We start from the raw sequence: 20,515 nt of genomic DNA, 5'->3' as shown, positions 1-20,515 counted from the left end.
AACGGATTGTTTTAATAAAACAGCTGATCAAGCTGGTGAGAAAGTAGGAACATTTTTACATGTGGTATTAAAACACTCGGACCCAGCCGCGTGCACGACCCGCCCTGCCGCGGACGAAGTTTCTCGTTAAATATGAAACTAGATAAACACTTGGAGAGCGGAAACCTCCACCAAACACAATGTTAAAGAATCCTTTTAAAACATTCCTGGATCCAAACGGTGATCCTGATCACCACCAATATTTAATCAGTTCTTTATTTCAACATTTCCAACAACTCTTGAAACTTTTATAAAAGACCGTCTTTAACTTTTTAAGTTATCTTGAGCACAAAGACGCCGGGAAAAACAACCTCCTTGGTGGAGGTAACAACCAGGTTCATTGCACATAAAAGCAGACATCGCCCCCCCCCGCAGTGATCCCTCCCCGCTGAAGACCAGCTTCTCCTGGAGTATGTATGGACCTGATGATAAAGAAGTTTTTTTCTTGTTCTTGCAGCCTCGAGAGCAGGAACTCCCTTCTTGCTTCTCGTGGAGTATGTAACAAGCTTAACCCTAACCCCTAACACCCATTGACCATCTAACCACGTCCAATATCCAGCCCCGCCCCATTCTCCAGGCTGCAGCCGGGGGTTATCGGGAAAACTCACTTTTAAACATGTGATAGGCTGCATATCATCCACAAGAGGGAGCAGTAGAGACTCATGCATGCATGTAAAAAAAATCAAAGGTAAATCACAGAAAACAATAATATGTGTTGATATTGGTATCAAATCATGTAACTAAGACAACTGTTAGGTTTGTAGAATTAACCACGTATACATGGCAGCTGCCAGATATGTGCCATTATTTTTACTACGGTGTCTCTAAATGAACAAACAGCTCTGTGTGTAAAATGAAGACCCTCTGAGCTTTTAACTGCAGTACAGGCTTTGTTTGGTCGGCCATAGAGCACCGTTCGGGATAAGTAATATCCTTACAAGGAACGTAAAAGAAGAGAGTACTCATGTTGCAGTAAGTAGCTGTAGTCAGTCATCGCTGCTCCTGAGGCAGCTCACAGATGGAAAGATGTTCATGTCTGGATGAATTTTGGCCACCGACCGCACCACAACCATGCTCAGGCATTTGGAGTAATTCCTATGCCCATCTCTACCACTAGATGTCAGTCATTTTTACACACTCTACCTTTACAAATCTGCAGATGTTGGAAAATTACAATAAAAACTTTCTGTAAGAGGTTTGACTCAGCAGATAGATCTGCATCTACACAATCTATAACGGCTGATATTTTCAGTCTTCACCCTCTTGTGGCTAAAACCACTTTGCAACACTGAAGACTTTTATCTCTTTCATAAATAAACATTTTTGCAGCTTACAAAGACTATTCCTCGAAAGGTTTATTCACTGTTTCACAAAATTGGAATTTAGGGAAAAAAATATTTGCAAAGTTAAGATTTTCCGGCAGCATCGCTAAAACAAGCCGAATCTTCAGCCGAAACTGAGCAGCAGACGTCGGATTTAGGCGCCTCACATCAGTAACACTGTAATGAGTTATAGACAACAGATTCTCTCTGCGTTGTTGACCACCCTGCTTCTCGTTGCATCTCACAGATTACACCATGAATGGGAAATGGGATCAGAACTTCCTTTTCCCGGGGGGGTCGGTGACCCGCAACATGTCGGCGTCATCATCTCCGATGTCCACTCTGAGCTCCAACTACAGAGGGGCAGGCGGCTCCTTCACCACAGAGTCAACCACCACATACATGTCCGGACCCGGTAAGAGGGATTCTGGGAAGAGGCCTTCAGGAAACGTGGGAGAAACCTCCAGATCTCACGCAGCCGTTCGCGCTGTCTTTCTCTCTCCGTGTAGGAAGCTCTCACAGACAGGATGTGATTGGAGGAGGAGTACACTCATCACAAGTCATCATGAGGAAGCATTCGGAGAGCAGAGGCTACGCTGATGAGAATATCCGAGACTCTATCGTCATGGGAGACATTTCAAGCAAGTTCCCAGATCTTGGTAAGGATTTATCCCTCAGCAACGTGTCTCAGATGTTCGTGACGCCTTGGCAGGTACGCTGTGCGAGGTGATGGAAGTGATGGCTTGGACATCTGTCAGCAGGGCTTGGGCTACTGGCTGCACAGCAGGCTTTTTCAAACAGACTTTGCAGGAGCTAAGCTGACTGTCGCTCCTCTCCCTCCCTCCCCTTATTCCTTATCTCTGTTTTATTCTTCTTGTTTATGTCACTCCTTCCTGCTCTTTTATTCCCATTGTTTCCATCTATCCCTGCACTCTCCTCCTCTGCCTCCTTCCTTTTGCTCAAAGCGCCATCGGGTGGTTTTGGCTACACTGGGATGCAGAGCAGCACTCAGAGCCAGTTCAGCTACAGCCTGTCCCAGGTCTCCAGGGCCAGGACCCAACCGTCAGACATCAATGAAGCCTTGTATAGTCTGGACAGGGTGCTCCAGGGTAAGTCTGCGGCAAACAAGCACAAAGCCACTGCATGTATTCGCTGCGTTTGCTGCATGATGCACTTCTCAAAATCTTTGTTCCTGCTTCACTGACTGATTCTTAGTCTGCGGTCATGCTGTTTTATTGCTGCTATAAACGGCCAAAAGAGTTGGAAACAAGGATAAAGAGAAGAGGAAAGGCTGACATCTTGAAAAAGTTCAATAACATTATAAAGTACATGCCCAGACAAGACTGACGGGCTTCATTCATTTATTTCCAATTTATTTCAATTCAATTCAAATTTATTTGTATAGCGCCACTTCACAACAACATTGTCATAGGGAACTTTACATACACGAAACAACATACACATCATTTCAAGACAATTTATACATATCCTATAATAGAAACCAACTGATTGCATCGAGTCATGACTTCGATCCAATCCCCCACCCTGAGCTGCACGCGGCGACAGTGGGAAGGAAAAAACTCCTCTTTAACAGGAAGAAAACCTCCAGCAGAACCCGGCTCAGGGACGGCAGCCGTCTGCCTCGACTGGTTGGGGTTATTTTCACACATATCCCAGTAATAACACAATCTGAAGTTCCTTCAGCCACGTTAAACATGAGAAAACACATCCGTCTGCATCAGTTCTAATAAAAATATCAATCAATAAGCATTTTTAAGGCACACTTAATAAGGAAATTATTTTAGTCTGATGTGAAGAAGTGTAGCCTCTATTCAAATATATAAAAGATAAAGTCAGATTGTCCAACCAGCTATAACTGAGCTGTAAAATAGTTTGGTTTCAGACTCTAAATAGGAGTAAAGGTTTAACCTTATCCTGCTTTAATGTCTACGAATACAAATATGCTTTTACATGATGCGAACATGATCAAGTTTAACACAGAATATGATCCAGTCTGTCTTGCATTTAAATGTCTGATTCAGAATTTGTGATTTGATATAAATCTGAGTAAAAGCAGCAAATCATCTTGCATTAATAGCTGGATCTTGAATTGATTAATATCTAATCTACATGAAAACATGGTAGAAATAATATCTGCAGGTAAATATCCACCGAATCAGTGCATGATGATCAAATTTGTGATTCACACCCCCTACTTACTGTAATTTTCCAACAACTCCAATCTCAGTCTGTAGAGTTTAAGCAAGTACATTCCTCATCTGTGACAGGTTTCTCACTCATCCTTTTGCTTGTCTTGTGCATCAGATGCTCGGTTTTCTCCTGGTGTACCAGAAACTCCCAGCAGACTGGTGTTTTCTGCTCTGGGACCGACTGCGTTAAAAGTCAGCTGGCAGGAGCCCCACTGTGAGAAAGACATCCTGGGCTACTGTGTTCTCTACCAGCTGCTCAATGGAGGTGAAGGCATCTGCATCAATCAGCTGGGAATCAGCAATTCATCCTGTATTCTGTATGTTTTGTCATCTTCTCGTCCTCCTGATCCCGCCTCTCTCCTCCTGCAGGCGAAACAAAGCGCATCAATGTGACAAACCCAGCGGAGAACTCTGTGGTCATCCATGATTTGCTGCCCAACCACTCCTACCTGTTTAAGGTGAAGGCTCAGAGCCAGGAGGGCTGGGGTCCAGAGAGAGAAGGAGTCATCACCATTGAGTCTGCTGTGGACCCCAAGAGTCCCCTCAGCCCTGTGCCAGGTGCTGATTCTGCTCATTCACTCTCATTTTAATCCAGAGATACTCTGGTCCTGTGTTTGTGTTGTTAAAAGAAGACATAATCCCTCTGTGGCTGAGTTTTCTGTTTGTTTATCTACAGGTTCACCATTTACTCTGAGTACTCCCAGTGCCCCGGGCCCTCTGGTGTTCACCGCTCTGAGCCCCGACTCCCTGCAGCTCAGCTGGGAGAAACCTCGTAAACCCAACGGAGACATCCTGGGCTACGTGGTCACCTGTGAACAGCTGCACGGCGGAGGTGAGTCCTTCTGGAAAAACAAAGCCTCTCCGGCCCACAGTTACATGACTTTTTTTTTTCCCTCGACCCCCCATGATCCTAATGTATTTCTGCTCTTATCTGTTATAAGGCGGCGCCGGTAAAACTGGCTGCGTGGCCTATGCTTCAGTTTGGTTCTGTAATTCTTTTTTGTCATTAATGTTACATGTCTGTAAGTCAAACCTTGGACAAGCTGGCTTGAACCTTGAATTTCCCCTCGGGGATGAATAAAGTATCTTGATGCTGATGTAGCTATGCGCCTGCCAGGCAGGGAATCCATGAAAGATGTTTAAGAAAGAGTAACTCACCTGAAAACATCAGACTGAAACCAGCAGCATCTCCTACTTTAGCCTCAAGTCGCTCCACGACACAGCAACTGGAATATCTAACAAGCCCAAATAAACGGATGAAGGAAAAGTTAACCCAGCGGGGTCCAAAGTCGGTCCTCGAGGACTGCTGTCCTGCAGGTTTTCCATGTATCCCTGCTCCAACACACCTGGCTTCCATTAAATAGATCCAACAGCCAATGAAGTTCTGGACGATGACTGATTAGGTTGAGTCAGGTGTGTTGGAGCAGGGAAACATGGAAAACCTGCAGGATTGTGGCCCTCGAAGACCAGAGCTGGACACCTCTGGGTTAACTCTTTGATGCATTTAGGCCATGATGAAGATGGCACTTTAATGAGCCAGACTTATTAAAAATAAGCGAGACCTTCCCTTGGTCCTGCCTCATGGAAGACCCAGATATTGTTCTGATTCTGTTTTCTGCTGCGTGCAGGCGACGTTCGTTCCTTCCAGGTGAACGGCGACAGCGCTGAGACCAGTCTGACCGTTCCAAACCTGGCTGAGAACGTTCCTTATAAGTTCAAGGTTCAGGCTCGGACCACGCAGGGCTTTGGACCTGAAAGGGAGGGCATCATCACCATCGAGTCTCAGGATGGAGGTAAAGAAATCCCCCCACACACATAATCCCAATCACCAAACTGTCGTCTCACCTTCTCATACCAACACTCCTTTATTTGTCCTTCCTTTCTCCCCGCAGGTGCTTTATCTCAGTACAACAGCCAGTCAATGGTGAGGAGGGATGTTTTCCAGATGCCAACACAAGTCACCACACGAACCAACGTCTCCCACACCATGCTCGATGACCCTTACTTCTCAGGTACAAAAGAACTACTCTAATCTCTGCTCCTCTTTAAGTTAGAGACATTTCTTCACCAACATGGTCGGCTTTCTGCCTTACAGACGGCATGATGATGACCACGCAGCACACAGAGACGAGCGGCATGGTGAGGCGCCAGGTCACCAGAGAGGTGGTTCAGAGGAGCGTGATGGGAGGGGCTACCGTCACCAAGAAGATGTTTTATGAAACCTAAGACATGTATTTCACTGCATGTTTGTAGATCATCCGGATTTCTACCAGGAAGCCTAGATGCTTCAGAGTGCAGACCCCCCCCCCAACAGATTAGGGTTTTATACGCTTATGTTGGAATGAGATTCTGCTTCCAAAAAGGATGAAAATGCGCTGAATAGGAAGAGAAGACGCCGCTCTCCGTCTGTTACAAACATCAGCTTCGTTTTATCAGTCTTATCATAGCTGCAGCGCTGCTCCCAGCATGTTTAATTTCCAGTAAGTACTTCGTGTTCAACATGTTCAACTCACACACACACATACATGTGTTTTAACCCTTTAAATTCCCCACCAAGAAAAAAACACTTCTTTGCATTTTTTCTCTTTTCCTCAGGAAAATGTGTTTCATACGGTTTAGAAAACAGATTATGAACAGCAAAATGCTCAAAACTTCAAACAGCAATGAGATAAGAAAAGCTTCTTCAGGGTATTACACACCCAAATCAAGTGCTGTAGATGACTAAGGCAGATTTATTTCCACTTTTTTTTTAAATTAAATGTCTTACAGTCAATAAAAAACTTAATCCAGCAAACTGTAGAGCAGGACCTGAAAGGGTTAAAGAGGCCGGAGCAGGTCAATAATCTGACTGAGGTTCAGTAATCCAAAGTGACCTCCCCTCCTCCCCTCCTGTCCTCCACCATATTAGGGGTTTTATCTCTTTGGACTCTTTCAGTCTAAATTCATCAAATATCTCACTTTTTTTTCCTGCAAAGTTTCGTAAAGTATTTCCAGAATCCTCTAATCTGTGTGGATCTTCACACGCGGTCCTTTTCCTGGCAAATCAGCCGCCAACATGTTGCATTTGGGGCTTTTGTGCATAGATTTGTTGTAAACTGAAGCGTTATATTTTATTCATTCAGCATATTTAATACTTTAAATATTCCTTGTGCAAACTTCTATTGAATTCAGCTCAGAACGGGGAGCTTCTTCTGCAAACATCTATAGGCACGTTTACTGCGAATAAGGAAGGGCAATTTTGCTTTGAATTAAAATGTCACGTGGATATTTTGGTCCTAATTCGATGCAGCTGTGTTCATTGTTTCAGGTTGCTCAGCATCTGAACATGTCAGAAAATTGGTGTTTGCAGACAGAAAGATTTTATTTGTTTCTGCTACCAGTCCTGCTGTATTATGACTTTACATGTTTGAAATACTTTTGTATAGAATATTTTTACTAGGACGAATAATCTGTCTGAGTTTCATAAATAAAAACCAAATTAATTGGAATGTTTTTACCTTTCAACTATTTCTGTCATGTGATTTGATTCATTTGAGCTTTTTAGCACCTTTTCCTTTTGTACATCCCTTCTGTTGCACTTAATAAAGATTTATAGAGAAAATAATCCTGGATTTCTGTTCAAATTATGTCTAATCAGCAAAAGGTTAAATATAATATTCAGTTTATTTATGTTTTGAAGAAAAAACACACACACACACACACACAAAGCGCAGCTGCATAAACAAGCTCATGCTGGACAATGTTTGCAGGAAGCTTGAAACAAAGCATCACACAAGAGTCTGAGAGATTAACCGCTCACATGCGTCAGCCCAGCCTGAGATTATCTGCCGCTGAGGGTCGGCTAACACGCAGCCACAGTGTGGCTGCACCGGCTACAAGCCGCCGCTCCAACTTCCTTCAGTGTCTTACTGTCAGGCTATAACAAGTGATGAAAAACATTTGTTAAAAACAAGAAAAACGTCTCAATATTTAACCTCTCAATCCCCAACAGACCTAAAAAAAAAAAAACCTGAACAAGGCTGATTGAGATTTTTTCCCCTGATATTCATCTTCAACATACAAATGTTCAGATTCTGTGTGTTTCCATGAAGGCAGAGTAACAGAAAGATAAGCAGAAGGATGGCAGTTCTTGTCCCACATCTCTCGAGGCACCGCACAGCGAAACTCCAACACACACGATCCAGATTCCCCCGCAGAAAGACGGCAGACTGAGCGGGCTGCTGAGGATCAGGATCAGTTCCAGAGGCAGGGCCCGGGGCAGAGGCACGGCTGTCTGACGCCTGCAGGCCGGATCACCAGATCTTTCACCACCTCCACAGTCCCAAACACAGGGAACAGTTCCTCTGTGAAATTCTCATTGTAGGTGAACAAATGTGAGCGTTTTTCCACGTCGTAGAAGGACAGCTGACCCTCCTCATAGTCCAGATAAACCCCAACCTTCCTGGGCACCAGGGTCTGGGGTAAGGGGGTCGTGGGCACCGTCAGGGCTTTCAGATCCGCGCCTCTCTCCAAGCGGAGGGTGAGGTAGCCCGTCTCTGTGTTCAGCGAGCGGAAGCCCTGCCTCACAGCCGAAGCTTTAGCCACACCCAGCCGCCAATCTCGCTCGCCCACCTCCACCTCCCAGTAGTGGCGTCCAGAAGTGTACCCCTCCTGCCCCACGGCGCACCACCAACCATCAAAGCGCTGCGGGCACTGCTGGACGTCACGGCGCTCCAGGCCGCAGCGCATGCGTTTCTCATCGCTGGAGATGAGCAGGTCCGGGTTGGCGGTGTCCGAGTCCAGGATGACGTCCTCTGTGGAGCAGATGGCGCCATTAATAAAAGACAAAATATAAACTTAGGCATGTGGCGAAAAAAATATTGTGGGTTTTCATACCTGTCGCATCACAAATCCAGTTCCACACTGTAAAGAAAGGAAGTTTTTTGCTTCAGTCCAAACAGCAAAAAAATCAATGAGTTTGAGCTGGTTAAACTTTAATACCAGTCTTCAACCGCACAGAAAAGAGCCTGTTAAATTATTCATCAGCAGTATTTATTACACCTACCTTTAAAAACCTTGTGTGCTGTGTAAAATGTCGATAAAAAACTTGTAATGTATTGTAAATCATTTCAACCCGACCAATTCGACATTAGCAGCAGAGAGAGAGAGTTGGGAGGTTTAGCAGTTTGTTGCAGCTACTTCTGCTGCTGACTGTAGTTTATTTTTACACGCAGTTTGTATGTTTATTAATTTTTTTATGGCTCCAGATTATATGTATAAATGAACTATAAATTAAGACCAGGAGTAAGGCATTGTTAGAAATGATAAGCTGGGATCTTAGGTTGTGGTTGAGACGAAATGAAACCGTTTAGCTTAATAGTTTGTGGCCTCATTGTCACAGTTTTCAGTAGGAAACAAATTTTATTGTACTACCAAGCTGAAGTATCATAAACACCATGCTTATATACATGTTAGAAACTTGTTTTTCAGAGTTTCTTTCTGAACTTTGAGGATAAGTGGCTTTTAGCTTTAGTTAGCTTGAGATCAAAGGGTGGCATGACACGCAGAAAGAGCCTCAAACTGGGACAAACTGGGTTTTTTTTCTGACAGACTTAACCTCTTTATGTTTCTGCCTCAAAAACCAGTTATATATTATTGCTCTGTTGCCAGATAACTGCTCAATGTGTTGGTTTTATTTCTCCGTCTCCTTTTTGGTGTCGTATCTTGAATCAGTGTAGACAGCATTAGCTAGGTGGCATTAGCTACATAGCATTAGCCGGCTGCAGGAAACTCGCTCACAATACATTTGCTCACAACGGTATAAGAGAAGCTATTGCTCACAATATTTTTAAAAAATGTATATTTATAGCAAGAAAATGTTAGTTTACAGATATAGAAACATTAAATATGTTCACATGTTGAATATAGTTAATTGTTATGAAAATATGTACAAATACTTTCAAAATCTGGCCTAGAAATACATGTATATGAAGTTGTAGTTGTATATGAAGGTCACATGTTGTTTCCTGCACACTGCTGAGGGCTTGGAACCTGTTCTAGATGCTGATATCAGGTAAACTGGGCAACACTTTGATAAATCTGTTGGGAAATTCAGACACTGAATTGTGTTTTGTGGTGACTTAATCCTGATAAACTTTCCCACAACGCTGTCTGGTTGTCCTGTTATGATCTCTATAAAAAGAGACTTGTTCATCTTCAGAATACTTACAGGCTCACAATCAAGAGAATAATCACCTGTATCTAAACAAGTCTGATCTCCTCCCCCAGACATTTACATTAGGAACACATTCAGGCAAAGCCTTCAATAAAGACGTCTCCTTTACAGTTGATTAAACTCTACTTAAGACTGTTTAAGACTGACTTATTGTAAGCCATTTTCTACACATAATAAATTCCCCCTAAAACGCTTTACAGTGAGTATTGAGAGACTGTCAAATAAAGCAAAGAGGTGAGCCTGATAGTGTGAAGTCATGGCAGATTTCCAGACATGTAAAATGATGTTCTGTCCTTTAGTATTGTAAATCTAATGTGTAAATGTGGTCTTTAATAATAATTTTTTAAAAAAAGATTTTTTTAAAAAAAGCATATTTTCTCTTAAGATGGCTAAAAGTGATGTTGTAAAAGGGCAACTATGGGTCTTCGGGTTAGATGGCTCATTTTACCTGATGGTCCAGTTTCCATGATGCCAGGCTACTCTTTTGGTTGGTCTTATACCCATAAACTCAACATAATTACTGTTTTAACTTCTAATTAAATCTATTTTCTGTCTTATTGTCTGTTATTATTTTTGCTTTCTGTATTTGCTTTTTGTGTGTCTGCTTTGAGTTTTGTTAGCATATACCACCAGTTTTTTTATTTTAGACTTCCTGCTTCTAGAGCGTTGTTGTTTAAAGTAGGTAAACATTACTTTTGTCCTTCAGTGTTTTTTATATCCTCTTATCTGTACATGCGATGACTAAATAAAAATACTTTCTTAAACTTTTACTTCACCCCAATTTGCTTTTTATGGGAAAATGGTTATTAATAGCTGATTATTTCCTATAATTCAATGACCCAACTCAGATCCTGAACTGTTAACGTCACACATAAAACACAATGGTGCGCCGCTGCATTTATTCCTCTCTACTTAAATAAAACAGTTTGCCGTGACAGCAAGTCAATATAAAGCCACGTAACAATATCACTGAATCATAATGTCACACCCACTTCAGCAACAATCAATATCTGAGCTTACCACTGTGGGGGATGTAACGCACGGCATCTGAAAAAGAAAAACAATCAATACAACAGTTAAAAGATGACACCATAAATCCTCCAAGCTCTGTTCTCAACTTACTGTCATGTTTTATTTATTATTTGTTCTAACAGCTAAATAATGTTTTGTATGGAAGCTTCTATATTGACACATACTGTTAGAAATGAAAATATTTCATCATTTCAGGACATCTTAAGACCTAAATATGATCTCCATCCGATGACATCGATCTCTGCTGTACTCACCAATCCTGTGGCTCCTCTGCTTCTTCACCAGCCACTGCTTGGTCACGTCCTCCTATGAACGCACACAGCAGAAACATGAAGCGTAAGAAGGCCAAGGTGAGTTAGACAATGAGATAAAGAGATTAGCATGGCTGGGCATCACGCAGCACATATACACACTGTTTTTCAGGATCTTAACCACCGCTGACCTGATAGCATCATGTAAATTAGTAACGTTGCTTATCCTTTTGACTCCATGTTAAATTAGAGAACTTCTTATCCCATCTTTAGCTGAGAATACGAGCCGAGGGCATTTTTCCCCAGGAATAAAACGAGTTCTTATCCAGACCTTGGTGGGATTGTCGGTGTTCAGCACAGTTAGCATGATGAGCTCCATGGCTGGAAGCAGGTTGGGTAGGCGGCCCCTCTTCCACTGGAACTCCAGGTCGTCCAGCATCATGATCACGGGCTCTCCGGGCCACACGGCGGGCTGAATGGAGAACCACAAACTTTCAATGTGTTTATAACCAAAGCATTTCCTCCAAGCCCCAATGTGGATATGACAAAAGGATTGTCAAGGGCAAGGTTTAGCATAATCACCTTTATCAGACACAAGCAGGGAACCGGGTCAGACTTTAATCACCCACCAGTTAGTCTCAATATTCACCTTAGCCCTGCATTTAATCTCCCGCGTCCAGTCCATGATGACTCTTTTGTGGGGGCCCATATCATACTCGCCCCCCGACTCCAGCATGCAAAGAAGGTGTCCCTTCCAGTCCCTCTTCTCTGGCTTCTCATACTGGTATTCACAAGGCATAATCTTGTGCTGAATGAGAACATTAAGACATTTTTTTAAATTTCATTTTAACCTAAAAAAATGAAGAAAAAAAAACCCAAACATGGTTTCTTCTTCTTCTTGTGTATACCAGTACTCTTGTCTCCAGCACAGCAGCCCAGTCCACAATGACGTCGCGACACACACTGGCCGGCCAGACGTCCTCACAGGTCCAGATGTGTTCCAGGATGTTTGATCTCTGAGGTGTGACAAGATACAAATAAGCCTTTGTGACTGTAGGAGATGTGACAAACAGAGGGACGAGAAAAAAAGCTTACCTGGCAAATTCTGTTGAGTTCTCGGGCGAGCTCCATAATAAACAGCTGACTTTCCACCAGGGGCTCCTTCTTCTCATGTTTTACTTTCTTACGAGACTCCTAAATATAAAACACAATGTGAAAAGTTAATGAAAAGATTTGGCAAACAATGCAAACAACGGCGGTGTCGTACCTTGAGCCTGATCTTGAGTTTTTTGGCTGGCTCGATGAGAAACTGCAGGCAGTCTTTCATCATGCTGGCAGCGGGAGAGCGAGACCGATGCCCTGTGTGAGGATAATAATAAAAAAAAAAAGCTCCAATATGCTGGCACTCATTCTGTCAAGAGCTGGAACCCAGCAGCAGCTGACTGAGCCCACGCAAATCAATGAGAGAGCAGATATGGTAAATTTATGTGAGGTGGCAAAAAGGTGTGCATGTTTGCAGAAAGAGAGGAGAAAAGACTGCAGAACTTTCATCACGGCTCTGCACTCAGAGCCCGTAGAGACCTCGCTATCAGGCGCTCTGATGAAGGGGAGGAGAAGAAACACACCCACACACAACACCACTGAGGTGGAAACGGGCAAAAAAATAATATTGCACAGTCACAGGATTTCCTGACGTGCGTGGGTCGATGCATCTTGATCATGGGCTTGAAATTGCAAGTTTATTCCCCTGGAGTTGTGGGAAAGCAGTGTAGAGCATTTTTGAAGGGGTGCGGAGGAGGGGGGGGGGGGGGGGATTGTTGGAACAACTTGCTGTTGATTCAGCACTCAATCTCCCCCTGCATGCCAGCTCTTTGCACTGAGGGGATTTGCTGTTCTCTCTGTGATGCAAGGGTGGCAGCTGAGCCAAAAGGAGGGTGCTAAGGACTTTTAATTAAACACTGAAGGGCATTTATTTCACTGAATATCTGGTTATTCTGCATGGAAAGAACAAATGCATCCAATACGAAGATATCTCACTTTTAAGAAGCTAATTGCATTGAATTACTTACTATATAATGGTGCTGGTTGTGGAGCCTTGCTCCCTAAATAACATTACATAGGTGGATATACCTCTGGAAATTGTAATAATGACTGTAATGACTCCTGTTTATCGTGAGTGTTTATTTCTGGCAGTAGAGGCTGAGCATGTAGGTGGCAGAAGAACAGGAAGATTAGAGGAAATCCAGGATTACCACCGGTGCCACTGCAGTACAAATACAAGTAGTGACTTTCTATATCAGGACTGAACCTCTGCATGCAAGTCTGTATGACAACAAACGTGCAGAACAATGTGACAAAATATATATTTTAGGAAATGGTATCCATTGAGGCTAACAAATAAATCCTGCACAATTTAGATGGTGCAACCTCCCAAAAATGTGCAACACTGCAAGCAGAATAACTGTCTGGCACAACTAACATTCACACTTTTAAATGTATATTTTATTTTAATTAAAGAAAAAAGCATTCCTGACCTTGTGACGAGAATTTTTCCTTTCGTAAGATGACCTGTGCGGTTCTTCTGAGATATTTTTTCACCAAAAACTCCGGTATATTTAGCGCTCCGCCATCCTCACGGCTTCTACCCGCTGATCCACAACTGCGGCACAAGACGGAGCGCGCGCTCTTTATCTGCCGCCGCCTCTGTCGAGCGGCGCTTTTTGACTTCGCGCCACCAGAGGTCGCCGCAAAACAGAGCTGAAAACAACACCGCAATAGTCCTTTTTTCTTCCTGCTATGTGTTGACTTTATTTTAACCCGTTTAAATAAAACTAAAATATTTATTTTCTTTAAATTAAAAGCGAAAAAAATTAACGGTTAGTAACGTTAGTTCTAGTCTCGTACTTTCTCGCGATAACATTTTAACAACGGTTAAAAACTGCTTTCAGAAAGTCGGCATAAAAAAAGCATTTACACATAATAATAATTTAAAATGTTTAGATTTTTTCTTTTTCCTGGATACATTAATGTACCGTGGTTACTTTAAAATAATATATAGTTTTGTTGGCGTCTTCATTTTTAAATCAACATAGCATGGTGATATATACAGTGCAACGCATTGAGTAAAAAGCACATCAGTCTGTAGTTTTGGTTCTTTAATATAATTATTAGGTTTTAAAAAGTCTTTTTTTCAAATCCAAATGTATCCGGTTCATCCCCATTATTTTAATTTTCATCCCAACGTCGTGTCACATCCACGCTTCCTCTGTGTCTGGAGGATTCAGTGGAGTGGGAAGGTGTTTCGGTATGTCTGCAACACGGAAGTATCATTAAAGCCGCGTCCGTGTGGTTAAGATGATGAAGAGCTGCTGTTTTCTCATCATCACCATCATAGACAGCCTCTGATCACAGCTGGAAACTCAACATGGCACCCAAAGACCCTCTCCTCAGCTCCCTGAAAGGTAAAGCCTGTGAAACAGATGCGTGGTAAAGGTGTGTGCGTGTGTGTGTGTGTGTGTGTATCCTGCACGATGGTTTTTCCTGCTTTTATGTTTTTTACTCGCTGAAAACAAGCAGCTATTTTCCTGGCTTGTTAGCGTCCTGATTCTGTTGTACATGGTGTTGATGATTGAAACGGCGTTGATCTGATGGTTTTGCTGGAAAAACTGAGTCATTTAGACGAATATTAACAGATCTATATCCTGTCAGTGTGTGTGTTGAATTTGCAGTCCGATGGGGAGGCAGTGACAGACTCCAACCCTCACCTCGCCTCCTGCTGTGAGCTTCTTGAGCTGATCCTCCGAAAGGGGCTTCAACGTAGGCTATGACACAAAAACCTGAGCTTTTTTTTTTTTTTTTTTTATATTACTTTATCCATCTTTATTATAATGACAGTAAACAGCAGCAGGTGTAAGTCTCTGCTTCTTACCCTTTTCCAGAACCAGTTCTCAGTCTGGTAAACAGAGATTACTGGCAGTGCTTTGAACAGCTTCCTCATCAGGATGCCTGTGGAAGGTAAGAATGTGCTGCTAATAGAAACATTTTCTCTGCAGCAGACTGTCATGGAAATCTCTAACCTTGTTGTCTCTGCTCATGTGCAGGCTGTCTGCTCTGTCCTTGGCGCTTGAGCAGACCAGAGTTTGCAGGAAGCTGCTGACTGCTCAGGGCAGAGGTCGATACTTGCTCAGGCTGGCCCTCAACCGCAGGACCCTGTCACAGTTCGTCACACACCTGCTGCACACACCCAGACTGCTGGAGGTCAGACACAAAAACCTGTTTTGATTACCTATTTTGACATGTATGTTTCTTTCTGATACATATGCACGTCATGGGCATGAAGTTTTTATAGATTTGTTTCTATTGTTTTTCTCCCGTCCAGTGGTACAGCCCAGCTCTATCAATCCTCTGGAATGAGGAATTTGTTGGTGAGCGTTTGTCTTTGTTTATTCTTGATCTGCTGCCAGTGAATGCGGTGGCTTGAGCAAAGCTGAAGAAATTCTTGTCACTACTGTAATCACTGTTTTTTTCTTTCTAGAGCCTTTCATGTCGCTGTTGCTGGTCCTTTCTCACATGGAGTTCAAACTGCACATGGAGGTCAGACGAAAAGGGATGCAATGTCTTTGCAAGAGTTTATGTACTTGTTAATGCAGCATGTGTCAAAATCAAAGGCCAATGAGAGAAAAATCTCATATACAGTTGTGCTCACATGTCTTCATCCCTTTTCATTAAAGAAAAGGCTGAATTTACAACAGTCACTCAAAACACTCGAGACTTAAAGAAGGAACAATAATTAAAAAATATAAAAAATTAAAAATATAATTTAGTAATATAAGACACTGTTTTTTCATTTAATTGAGTTGAAGAAAGAAAAAAACAAACAAATTGGTCCTGGACAAATTAGAGCACTTTTCTGTTGAACAGTGGGACAAAATACCCTGTCAACAGGTGCAGAAGTCTGACTGAGAGGAACAGAAAACACCTGACTGTAGCGGAAACATTAAAGGATTGTTCAACTAAATGTTAGTTTATGACTGATGTAATATGTAATAAATTATCTTATTTGTTTGCTTTTTAAAAAAATTTCAATTGAACCAGAATTAGAAAATAATGTGATTTTCATAAAATTTTTATTTATTATTACTTTAGTCAATTTCAGCTTATTTTACAGGCAGCTGTTTTTTTTCCTTCTTTAATGAAAGGGTATGAATAAATATGAGCACAACTGTATAATCAAAAAGTTTTCCTATTTGCTTCAAATCTCTTTACTAGAATAACTTTTTATTCTCGACTACTTGCTGTTGGTCCACGTACGTGGCAGCTGCCACATTTATGGTACCACTTTTACCACGGTGTCTTTGATACGGTGACTAAATGAAAGCAAGAACCGTTTGGATGATAAGAGCTGGAGCAGTTTGGAAAAATTAAAAGACCACAGAAGAAAACAAACAATGTTCCAGTAGTTATCTGTACCAACATATTAAAACTTGTTTATATCTGGAAGAATTTTGTCCTCTGCCAGCTACCGTCCAGTCTCCTTTTAATTCTTGTCTTTAAACAGAACTGCAGTTTTCTGGATGAGAGCTGGCTCCTCCCGGTAAGACAGCGATTTTACCGTTGCTTACGTTACAGTATCATTAGCATGGCTTATTGAACGGTATGCTGTGACAGATTTACCGTTTGCAGGTGTGTGACGTGTATGAAGTAGTGCCTTGTCGAGAAGTTGGGATGGTTTTGAGGTTTGTGTCGTTCACTTTATAATAAAAAGATGCTTAATGATCTGCTGCCATGATCTGTCCAACCTCTGTTTCTGTGTCCACCTGTCAGGTATCTCAGTGGCCGCGTCTTCGTCCTCGACTTGATACCCGGTAGTCAGGCGCACGTCGACAAGTTCATCTCTCCTGGTGACATCATCGATGAGATCAATGGCAAGTCGCTTAGGAATTCCAAAAATGGGCAGGTGAGGAAACTTGTGTATCTGTGAAAGCTTTAAAAATGTGCATTTTCCACAGCAGACTGTTGTCTTGCCACTCCCCGGTGAGCACGTTTTATCAGCCTTAGTGTCACTGACATGGAACCAGCATGCAGGATAGGAATGCAACCATGAATAGTTTTTTTTCCTCAGGCAGGTGTGGTTCTGTCCCGGCTGAAGGGCTGCCCTTTGTCCATCCACGTTCTAAGATGGAGGGCTCAGGATGGGACGGTGTATCGGCCCCTTATCAAACTCCTGCGGGCCCTGAGGATGGAGAATCCCAGTCTGCAGCTCGGCCCTGCTGCCTCGCCACAGCCACCTGGTAAAGACCAGAGGCCTCCTGCATCTCAGTGTCTTAAAGAGGGAAGGCAAGTATTTCCAGCTGTAATGAGATTTTTTATTTAGAAATGTGTCAAACTAATCATTTCATCAGCAGAATTGTGTACATCGTGGAGTTTCTGGGAAAAGCCAACATTGGAATGGTAATGTCCCTTTTTGCCTTTTAAATTCTGTCTTATAAAAGCTCCAATAACCTGTTTAATCCTTAGTTTGGAGGCAAAGAAGTCCTGCAGCATGCAATTTCACAAGTGCTGGATAAAAACCTGCCTTGCAAGGTAAGGAAACCCCTCCTCTGCCTGAAGACAGAAGTAAGCTCGTCTTATAACTACCGTGTCTGTTTTCCAACAGGAAGTGCTTTTAGACCTGAAGGAAACACATCTGACATGCACAGAGAGAAACAGCACTCTGGTAAGTGAAGTTTGCTACGTGAACAACTGCAGAAAACACACTCATGTCTGTGTTCCCTCAGAAACTGTTCGAGCATCATTATCCAGAGATTTCATGTGTGGGGAGGTTTTCTCAGCCAGGCTACACAACATTTGCCTTCTGTGTGGTGTAAGTACTCATGAAAAGCACATTACACATACAAGAGAACTTTCCAACAATGTTAATCACTTCTCCAGAGACACCCCAGAAACGCCAAAGTCTGCTGGTTTTTGCTGCGTGGTGCTCAGAGCCAGCTCCATCAAAGAATGTGAAGATATAGTTTGCCGTATTGGTAAGAAAAATGGAAAACTGCGCACATTGTAGCAGGTTTATACATCTTTAACATCTACTTTATTCCATTTTACAGCTGCTGGTTTTAAGCACACTGAATGGTTCGTATGACTGCCAGTGATCTGCTTTATAAACTGTAAATAAAGTTCAATAACCACACAGCATCAGTGTTTTCTACTCATAAAGACCTTTAATAGAAAGACATGTGACAACATTTCATAAATAGTATTAAATGTAGCTGCCAAGATTGTGTTGGGAAAACATGTAAAAAGCAGCCCAGAAAAACTACAGAGGGTTCTGTAATGCTCATTATCACAGAGTTCAGAGGATTAACCGAGGTAGCCAATACACTGACACTGTGGTGAGTTGTACTGAACATGGCATGCTGGCAGAGGATTAACGGTATGTGGGTAAAGAAATGCAGTCCCTGGAAGATGTAAAGAAATTAAGCCACTTTAGAGTTGTTCCCTGCAGGGAACCCAAAGCCCGACACCTACAATGTTGTAGTCATGTTACACTTAGACTAAGGGATCTGGTAGATATATCTACCCTCAGTGTACTCTGGCTTATGGAATGGTTGGCTTATTGTATCACTAAAAATACAAAGTTCAAAGAAATATTAAAAAAAAACCAAAAGAAATAAAAATGTCCACAAAATGGTTGCGTATGATAAATAGGATCATTTGTTGTAAAATGCAGCCACCGGCGTCTTTAGGCCCTCTCTCCCCTTATCCTGCGAGCCAGCTGGATGTCTTTGGGCATGATGGTGACACGTTTAGCGTGAATGGCGCAAAGGTTAGTGTCCTCAAAAAGACCCACCAGGTAAGCTTCGCTGGCCTCCTGTTGGAGAGACATTTATCAATAAAATAGCATTTTAAAATAAATAAAACCTTGTTGAATCTTTTAGTAATTACCTGAAGAGCACCAATGGCAGCACTCTGGAAACGCAGATCAGTCTTGAAATCCTGAGCAATCTCTCTCACCAGACGCTGGAAGGGAAGCTTGCGGATCAGCAACTCCGTGGACTTCTGGTAACGACGAATTTCTCTCAGAGCCACGGTTCCGGGCCTAGAAGACAAATATGCATAATCAGCAACATCTTCAATGAATTTGGCGCGCCAGATTTTTCTTTAAAGTTGGGAAATCCATTGAATGCTCACCTGTAGCGATGGGGCTTCTTCACGCCCCCCGTGGACGGCGCGCTCTTCCTGGCGGCCTTGGTAGCGAGCTGCTTCCTCGGCGCCTTTCCTCCAGTTGATTTACGGGCAGTCTGCTTGGTACGGGCCATCTTTCACCTTTTGAAAATATAAGTTATAAATAAAGCTAAACAGCAGAAGCGCCATGTAAACAACACGCTAGCTTAGCATAGCTAACAGTTCCCCTCCCCCCTTCAAGCATTGTAGCTATTTTTCTTAAGTAAAGCCTAAAAAAAAAAAAAAGAAAAACAATTAGCTGACAAAAGGCATTTAAAAAAAATGTAAAACACTGTTTATTAGTAATTTTTATGTTTATCAGTGGTTTGCCTAAAAAAAAGAAGACGACGTTTAAACAGCATCTAAGCAAGCCGCGTTTTAAGACTAGCATCAAAACAAATGGCGGCCGAACCAGCACGGCTTTGCTTTTCGCCATTTTCAGTTTCAACATGAACAGCATTACCTCATGCGATTTCAGGGTCCATAACCCTGATTAATAGTACCAGTTAATACCAATAACACACACACACACACAAACAATACGTAAAATTAGAACGTATTTAGTTTAAAAAGTGATTTACAACGGATTTAACACTCTGATTTTATGAATGAAACCACCGTTAAGAGACTCCATTGTTCTATTTTTAGCCAATGCTGCCATTCTGAAGTCGACATGTTATGCCAGTTTACCTTGTACACAAAACATTAATAGGACACATGTCGTACCAGTGTCGTTCCATAGGTTACATACATGTTAAATACAGAAAACTAATCATCTTACCTTTTGGACGTTAATTAATTATACGCTGGTTACCAACGGACACTTCTTACTGACGTTCACCGAAGAAAACAACTATTGCCGAGACGGTGACTAAGGCCCAATATTTATACAATATCTGACGTCATGTCTTAAACATTCTACGCGCTGATTGGTCCACTTTTTCAAAAGAATCTTCCTCAACCAATAACACAACAAGTGAAAAAAAAACTAAAGCAAACGAAAAGAAAATGGATTTAGTCGCGTGCATTTTCCTAATATAACTAATTATATATAATACACTATAATAGTCCTCAATTTTATTTTGTAAATGTTGAGAAACGTCAATAAATATACGTGAGGTTACAACTGAACTTCAAGTCCCACAATTCCATGTTGCGCATGTGCATTTGCTACTACTTCCTCTTGTCTTGCGCAAGCTCACTGCGTTGGAGAATGCGGATTTCGAAGCT

The 20,515-nt window shown here is 42.3% G+C and overlaps 3 protein-coding genes across 3 annotated transcripts in view; 1 reads left to right on the top strand and 2 right to left on the bottom strand.

Annotated features, from left to right (window-relative positions):
- Positions 1–7,132, top strand: part of itgb4 (integrin, beta 4) — a 32,186-nt gene extending 25,054 nt beyond the window's left edge. Inside the window, exons 34-42 of the mRNA XM_079260958.1 lie at positions 1,609–1,776; positions 1,871–2,020; positions 2,327–2,470; positions 3,687–3,836; positions 3,941–4,129; positions 4,248–4,403; positions 5,200–5,364; positions 5,464–5,583; positions 5,667–7,132. Of these exons, the coding sequence (XP_079117084.1) occupies positions 1,609–1,776; positions 1,871–2,020; positions 2,327–2,470; positions 3,687–3,836; positions 3,941–4,129; positions 4,248–4,403; positions 5,200–5,364; positions 5,464–5,583; positions 5,667–5,797 (1,373 nt within the window). The 3' untranslated portion in view covers positions 5,798–7,132. The remainder of the gene's footprint in view (positions 1–1,608; positions 1,777–1,870; positions 2,021–2,326; positions 2,471–3,686; positions 3,837–3,940; positions 4,130–4,247; positions 4,404–5,199; positions 5,365–5,463; positions 5,584–5,666) is intronic.
- Positions 7,133–7,804: 672 nt separating this feature from the next.
- LOC306771463 (butyrophilin subfamily 1 member A1) lies at positions 7,805–12,398 on the bottom strand (the record flags this gene model as incomplete). The annotated part of the gene is made up of 9 exons (XM_079260629.1): positions 7,805–8,364; positions 8,447–8,473; positions 10,806–10,832; positions 11,072–11,123; positions 11,400–11,540; positions 11,718–11,876; positions 11,977–12,084; positions 12,164–12,262; positions 12,336–12,398. 9 exons carry the CDS (start codon positions 12,396–12,398, stop codon positions 7,805–7,807), a joined length of 1,236 nt encoding a protein of 411 aa, XP_079116755.1.
- Positions 12,399–18,274: 5,876 nt separating this feature from the next.
- Positions 18,275–20,155, bottom strand: LOC306771539 (histone H3.3A). The gene is made up of 4 exons (XM_079260714.1): positions 20,067–20,155; positions 19,253–19,387; positions 19,007–19,160; positions 18,275–18,932 (listed from the first exon to the last, which is right to left on the bottom strand). Exons 2-4 carry the CDS (start codon positions 19,378–19,380, stop codon positions 18,804–18,806), a joined length of 411 nt encoding a protein of 136 aa, XP_079116840.1. The 5' UTR covers positions 19,381–19,387; positions 20,067–20,155; the 3' UTR covers positions 18,275–18,803.
- Between the last annotated feature and the right edge of the window lie 360 nt (positions 20,156–20,515).

Source organism: Telmatherina bonti (genome assembly GCF_933228915.1).
Source record: "Telmatherina bonti genome assembly, chromosome: 21".
NCBI lineage: Eukaryota > Metazoa > Chordata > Actinopteri > Atheriniformes > Telmatherinidae > Telmatherina > Telmatherina bonti.
The sequence above is the reverse complement of the archived record's forward strand: the minus strand, read 5'-3'. Positions and strand labels throughout refer to the sequence as shown.

Bases quoted from the DNA above. Each gene is read 5' to 3' on its own strand.
- LOC306771539 (XM_079260714.1), bottom strand. From the start codon at position 19,380: ATGGCCCGTACCAAGCAGACTGCCCGTAAATCAACTGGAGGAAAGGCG. The intron at 19,161-19,252 runs GTGAGCATTCAA...TTTGTCTTCTAG, and splicing joins AAGAAGCCCCATCGCTACAG to GCCCGGAACCGTGGCTCTGA. The intron at 18,933-19,006 runs GTAATTACTAAA...TCTCTCCAACAG, and splicing joins CTGCCATTGGTGCTCTTCAG to GAGGCCAGCGAAGCTTACCT.